General features: G+C 27.7%; 1 protein-coding gene across 1 annotated transcript in view; it reads right to left on the bottom strand.

The window, feature by feature from the left end:
* Positions 1-7,272, bottom strand: part of LOC105250251 (lysophospholipid acyltransferase 7) — a 37,396-nt gene extending 30,124 nt beyond the window's left edge. The window contains exon 1 of the mRNA XM_025414883.1: positions 6,966-7,272. Within this exon, the coding sequence (XP_025270668.1) occupies positions 6,966-7,177 (212 nt within the window). The 5' untranslated portion in view covers positions 7,178-7,272. The remainder of the gene's footprint in view (positions 1-6,965) is intronic.
* Positions 7,273-7,842: the final 570 nt, after the last annotated feature.

The following is a 7,842-nucleotide window of genomic DNA, read 5'->3' on the forward strand; positions in this document are numbered from 1 at the left end:
GTGTTGTGCATTGAAGTTCCTAGTTCCTTTTAAAAGTGGTTATTTATTTCGCACGTGTCGTGAGCGGCCGATCTCTTCGTGCCTGGCTTCGATATCTATCGAAGTCCTCGCCGTGGGCGAAACAATACATACATATATATATATATACAGGGTGTCCCATTTTAACTTGGACAGGGGTGGGACTTGGACTTGGCTGGGTTTAGTTTTTGAGATATAAAATATCTCAAAAACTAAACCCAGCAAACAAAAATGTTTCAGACAAAAGTTGTATGGTTTTCAGTGGGACATAAGATGGTACCATTAGTAGTTTAACCTTGAAAAGTTATTTGAAGGTCACATGAAGGTCACCTTCAATTTCTTAAATGGAACCTACATTTTCTCATTACATATTCTTGTAGCTTATCTCGAGAGCTTTCCTAAAACACTATAATAAAATATTTTTTCATTGAGTACTTTTCGAGTTATGAGACTTGAAATCATTTCTTAATTTTACATAAACCGTAATATATCTAGTAAAATATTCATTTTTCGATTATCTTGCCTTAATATACTACTTACTACCCTACTTTTATGTACAAACTTACTTACTTGCCCTACTTTTATGTACAAAATAATGAGAGGAATCAATTGGTGTAAAGAAAACGCATAGTTATTTTTAAGAAAAAATATGTAATTTGCAATTAACAATTACATATTTTTTCTTTGAAACAACTATGTGTTTTTTTTACACCATTTAATTTCTCTCATTATTTTGTACATAAAAGTATTAAGACAAGAGTTATTTTGTACATAAAAGTATTAAGACAAGTTATTTTGTACATAAAAGTATCAAGACGAGATAAGCTACAAGAATATGTAATGAAAAAATGTAGGTTCCATTTAAGAAAGTGAAGGTGACCTTCACTTCATGTGACCTTCAAATAACTCTTCAAGGTCAAACCAATGGTACCATCTTATGTCCCCCTCGAAACCATACAACTTTTGTCTGAAACATTTTTGTTTGCTGGGCTTAGGTTTTGAGATATTTTACTGTCCAAGTTAAAATGGAACACCCTGTGTGTGTGTGTGTGTGTGTGTGTGTGTGTGTGTGTGTGTGTGTGTGTGTGTGTGTGTGTATATATGTATATATATATATATATATATATATATATATATATATTTATAAGATATTTCATAATTTCTGTAAAATTATATTAATTTAAAGTATAAAATATTCAATTTTTGATCATTTTACTCTTAGAATCTTTTATGCGGAATGTTATGAGGAATCGGTTTACTATCCCATAATTCACAATTGAAATTTTAATAACATATTCCTGAGCAAAAACTGAAACAAAAATATTGAGGCTACAATAGTTTTTGAGTTGTAAGCGAGTAAAATTTGTCAATAATATCGTGTAGAATTCGCGCTCTCAGGTTCATAACTATATTTACATGTACCGAGTTGTCATCTGTTATTGATTTTTTCATATGAGATGATATTGATTTTTACTGCACAGTTGATTTCATTTTATTTTATTTTATAATGATAGTAGATTAATTTCTATAAATATTTTTTTGATTAAAAAAATATGTATTTAAAAAATATGTATGATTAAAAAAATATGTATATAATTATTTAAATTTTTATTTAAAAAAGAATTAAACATTTTCTATACATTATTTATAATTCATTAATACTAATTAATCACTAATTAATCATTATAATGTATAATATACATAATAAACACGCACATGAGAAACGATAAAATAAAATTAGCTGTGGTTTTAAAATGGAATAATTTATGTATTAATAATTTATATATTAATGCATTTCTTTGTTGCAAAATAGTTTTCTGGATAAGCCCGTTTGTCTTGTCGCCTTTTGTAAGAAGGCAATTTTTTACTTTATACTATTCTTAAATTTTACGTGCTATTTTTATCACAGTACATATTGTACATATCGCTATATATTTTTCACCAAACAAAGTTTTCAGATCTGTTTTACAAAAGATATTAAATAAATATATTTTTATCAATATATAAATAGATCAAAATATAAAAAGAATAAAATATCCAAATTTTTATCATTACATTAATTAATTTAAATCTCTAATAAGACGTTTCAACTTTGGGGAAAACAAGTAATAAAAAATTGAGGTGAATGTTTACTTTATGTTACACACATGTTACTTTAGGTTACACAGCTCGAAAAATTTTTATTTTCACATATGTTGTAGAAGATACATTTCTAAGTAATACACCGTTTGAATTTTGCGGCGGTCTCTTTTTGTTTCTGAGATATGCGTTTTTGAGGTTTCATACTTTTATGTCATTTTTTCGTTATATCCTATTTATATATTTACATATTTGTTTACATTTGTTCATCACGGTTTCATATTATATTTTACTTGTATGTTTATATTTTTTTGTTTACGTTTGCTATCTCTAATTAATATTCTAATATAAATATTCTAATAAAAAAGATAAACAATTTAAATTTATATAGAATTTAATATAATTTAATAGAATTAAAAAATATCACAAATGTATGTGTACACACACACACACACACACACACACACACACACACACACACACACACACGCGCGCGCGCGCGCGCGCGCGCACGCGCGGGGTAGTGCAAGTGGGCCTTCGGCCCCTCCCCTCCCGCGACTACCCCGCCGGTAAGCAAGATGGACAACAGCTTACAGCATATATCTATTGTGATTGAATTCTTCGCAATACGTCCCCTACCGGCGGGGTGGTTGCGGGAGGGGAGCCGAGGCCCCCCTTGCATCCCCCGTGCGCGTGTATGTGTGTGTATACACATACATTTATGATATTTTTTTAATTGTATTACATTGTATTAAATTCTATATAAAGTTAAATTGTTTGGCCCTTTTTATGTATAATTACCTATATTCTCTCTTCTTAAATATACATGATATGATAAAATTATATTTTATTCATAAAACTTTTTTAGTTAATAACTGTTTAATAAATAAAAAACGACTAAAAAAAAACGGCCTTTTGAAAGTTATTCAGAAAGGTGACTTCGGTAAATGTAAACAGAAAAATATAAACATATTTAGAATGTAACGAAAAGATGATACAAGTAGGTATAAAATTTCAAAATCGCATATCTCAGGAACGAAGAGAGACCGCCGCAAAATTCAAACGGTGTATTACTTAGAAATGTATCTTCTACAACATATGTGAAAATAAACATTTTTCGAGTTGTGTAACCTAAAGTAAACATTTATCAAAATTGATTATAATTAAATCAAACAATTGTTGGTGATTTTCGATAGCACAGACCTGCGAAAATTTAGGTTTTATTAATTACAAAAAGCAAATTAGTTCTATAATAAATTCATGAAATTGGCTGAAATAGATATTTTTAGACTATTTAACTATAAATTACTTAAAAATTTGCTGGGAAAATTTTGCGGCTAGATTTGTTTTTAGCGTTAAAAAATCTATTAGATTCACCTATTTTGCTTTTCGTAACTGACCTTCGCAGATCAGTGTAATCATTGTTGTATCTTATAAAAAGACTCCGCACATTTTATATGAAAAAAGTAGTTTCAGTCAAATTTGCTGAAATTGAAATATATTGTAGTTTAAGTGATGCTAATCAACAGTTTTTTTCGGGCAAAAGGATTTATGGTATTTATGCATAAAAGGAGAGGGGACCTATGTTGATTAACTTTTTTTTCTTTTTTAAGCATGAAGAATCCATTCCTGAAATTTTTCCCAACTACTTATGAAACACCCTGTATGTGTATATATACGAAATTATTCGGGAAAATCTCCCCTATAACATATTTAGAAATAAAGCAAATCGGAGAGGAGGCTCCTTTTATGCATAAATACCGGATTTATATATTATTTTGATTTTCGCCCGAGGCAAAAATAAAAAATATAAAAGATATGAAGATTTAAAATGGATGATAATGAAGTTTAAAAAAAGCCTGATTTTGAATACATAAATTAAATTAATATATAGATATTTGGAAAAAAACAAAATATATATAATAATGTGTACCACTTCTATTTAGTATTTACACTAGTATTACACTAGTATTTAATGATTCTAAATTCTTTTAGTATTTACACTAGTATTACACTAGTATTTAATGATTCTAAATTCTTTTAGTATTTACACTAGTATTACACTAGTATTTAATGATTCTAAATTCTTTTTGTCATGCGTATGTGTTACTCAGAGATTAAGCATAGCGCGCGCGCGCGCACACATACACACGCATGTACGCATGTATACATATATGACAGAAAGGGTTTGGAATCATTAAATATTGTAGAAATAGCACACATTATATATAAATTTTTTTTCAAACACTATATACATTAATTTAATTTATTCAAAAACAGGCATTTTTTAAGCTTCAACATTATCCACTTCAAATTATCGTATTTTATACTTCTGATTTTTGTACTTTTTGCTCGAGGAAACTCTTTTGATCAGTACTACCTAAACTACACATATTTCAATTTTAGTTAATTTGAAACCATTTTTTTCATATAAAATGTGCGAGGTGCCTTCATTGACTATTTTTTATACGAGAAAAAGAACTTTTAAACTTTTTTATATACTCTTTCAGCAATATGCCAAAGGGTAATATATTGACCAGCTTACATTACTGATAAATTATTGAATAAAAAGTTATTTTAAACAAAAATCGCATAGTAAGGATATACATAATAGTAACCAGATTTTTTGCTTAGTATCTTGCTTTTTTATTCAGATAGCAATATCTTGAGATGTTTAAATGGGTAAACATCTTAAGTAAAAAGTATAAGGATATATAAGATAAAAAGTCAATAATTATTATATATTTCTAAATAACTTTTAAATATACTAAATTTCTAAATAACTCCTAATAATTTCTAAATATTTCTAAATAACTTATAATAATAAATAACACTTGAAATGTTTATTTTGCTCAAGTATGTAACAAGTTAATGAATGAGAATGATATATATAGGGTATCTGATAATAACTGTATCACCTCTTGTGTGCAGGCGACTTAATTTGATTAGAAAAATCTTCTACCATTTTACAATTTTCGCAATAATTAATGAGAAATTAATTTAATACGATCGACCAATTCGCGCGAATATTAATATATGACGAAAAAAGACATTCTACTATTACATGATTAAACTAAATTTACATGATTATTAAATATATAACAAAGCATTGAAAGAAGCGCTCGAACAGTTAACTTAATTAAAATAATTAACAATAATTATATATGAGTTATGTGTGTGACATTGGATATTTTCATGTCTTAGCAACTGGTGATAGCAGGACTTTTTTCGTCTCACACTATAATCAAATAATAATACTTGCATGAATTGATCTTTTTTAATTAATTTCTCATTAATTATTGCCAAAATTATAAAATAATAAAGAACTTTTCTAAGCTTAACCTGCTGTACTTATACATGAGAGGTGATACGTTTATTACTAGATACCCTGTATATTGAAATGTTTTTGTAATTATATTACATATATATTATGATGATATATTCTTATATATTTTAATGATCTCTTATTGGTTGCTTGCAAATTTCATTTTTAGAATTTTCTTTCAAAGAAAATAATTAAATCTAACAAAGAATGAGCCTGCTACAAAATTTGTCCACTTTGTTTAATCTATTAAAGAATTGTCTCTATAATACATGAGATGCTTACATGATGCGTAGATAATGCATGAGATAATCATTGTGTTGGTACTACATTGTTAAACAAGAGTATTAAGATCTTCTAATAAAAATAAAAATATTTCAGATAAAAAATAAAGTATTTCTATCTTATCAACAATCCATTAATAAAATACTATCAGATTATCAATTTGTTATCAATTGTACTATAAATATTGTTATTGATGACTAATCTGATAAAAGCAGTATAGCTTTTTTGCTAATAAATGTATAATATATACTTTTAAGTTTACCTCTTTGTAATTTGTAAATGTATTTTAATAATAAATAAGGCAAATTTAATAATAAATTTGCCTTATTTATTATTGTATATTCATTAATGAATTTTAATAATGAATTTTTAATGAGAACTACAGAACACATGAAATGCGAGAATGCATTATTATTACAATATGTAATATTAGATTTTAGAAATGCTTCACAATATATATGTTTTATTCTTTAGCAATGACAATGAAAGTAATAAATAATATTTTGAGTATTATATTAATAATATTTTGTAGATTAAAAATTATTATAAAAATATTTTAATAATTATTGATATTGATTGTTCATATATTGTAATATTTTTTTATTCAATATTCAATAACCTTTCGAATTTTGAAAAGTAAAATATTTTATTTAAAAATCTGAAGATAATCTTTATATTTTGATAAAAGAAAATAAGGTAAAAAACTGATTATTATACTGATTATTATACTGATTATATACTTATAGTATGCATTCCTTGATACCATGAAATTTCTGTTTTTTAATACATAATAAATAATTTTGAATAATTTAAAATTGTCAATAGTAATATCCTGTATTTATGCAAATTAAATGTATTTATGCATATTAAATGTATTTCTGTATTTATGCATATTAAATATATTTATGCATTTTAAATGAAATTTCTGTTTTTTTAATACATAATAAATAATTTTGAATAATTTAAAATTGTCAAATATTAATTATCAATATAATATCCTGTATTTATGCATATTAAATGTATTTCAAAAATAAAATATAAAGCCAAAAATTAAAATGATAAAACAAAACATTAAAATTCAAATGATAAAACAACACAGTATATAATAACATATAATTTAAATTAAATATAATTTAGATTAATAAATATTAACATGATTTTCCCGCTTCAGAATACATACTTACGTAAAATTTTACTGGAATCAGTGAACAATATTCTAAATTTAGCATCGAACAATTTTAGAAATTTAAAATATTCATACTTCCATGACAAGTTGGTTATGATAGTGGCATTGATAAGAACAATAACGATTGGATGTAAGATTGACGATCCTGAAACACAGATGACTAAGGCAAAGCCGAAAACGGTCGCAATCCATTGTTTCGTATGAGATCCTTCTATTGTACGATAAAAATGTCCGAATGCGAGAGAGAGTAAAAGCAACGACACATACACAACATCGTTCCACAACATTGTTCTTTACACATGTAAGTGAGAGAAATGATAATGAAAACTGAAATGGAAACTAAATATCAGCACAGATAATATACTATTAAGGCTGTGTTCCGATTTCCTACCCGGGTGCACCTAAACTCCTAGAGAGCGTTCAGATTCCTCCTAAATACTTCTGCCGGACTCTCAAGTGAAGTGTTCAGATTACCACTCCTCTATCGGGGATTGCCCGATTAGATACAGTACGATTAGACACAGCCAATCATATCGACCGATGCCTAGGGTCCACCAGGTAACCAGCACGATCCAGCACGATTAGCCAATCAAAGCCAGTTGTACTGTGTCCAATTGTACTGTGTCTAATCGGAGGTGTCTCCCTCTATCCACCCGGGGCTACGTTCGGAAACATCATCCGAGGCCGGTATTCATAGTCCGATCTTATATTTGAGATCGTCTTAAGTTCGAGCTTGAAATGCTACGCAGCTATTTGATTGGTTGAATGAGGTCTTAAGTCAACCTCCAAGCAGACTTAAGACGATCTTAAATATAAGATCGGACTATGAATCGGCCCGAGTGTACTCAGGTATCATTTTATCCTTATTTAACATTCGGTGAACAACAAGGATAAAATGATACCCGGGGGCATTCGGGTGATGTTTCCGAATGCAGCTCGGGAGAGTGAAAAA

The sequence above is a fragment of the Camponotus floridanus genome, unplaced genomic scaffold (genome assembly GCF_003227725.1).
Source record: "Camponotus floridanus strain SB8 unplaced genomic scaffold, Cflo_v7.5 scaffold90, whole genome shotgun sequence".
Lineage (NCBI taxonomy): Eukaryota > Metazoa > Arthropoda > Insecta > Hymenoptera > Formicidae > Camponotus > Camponotus floridanus.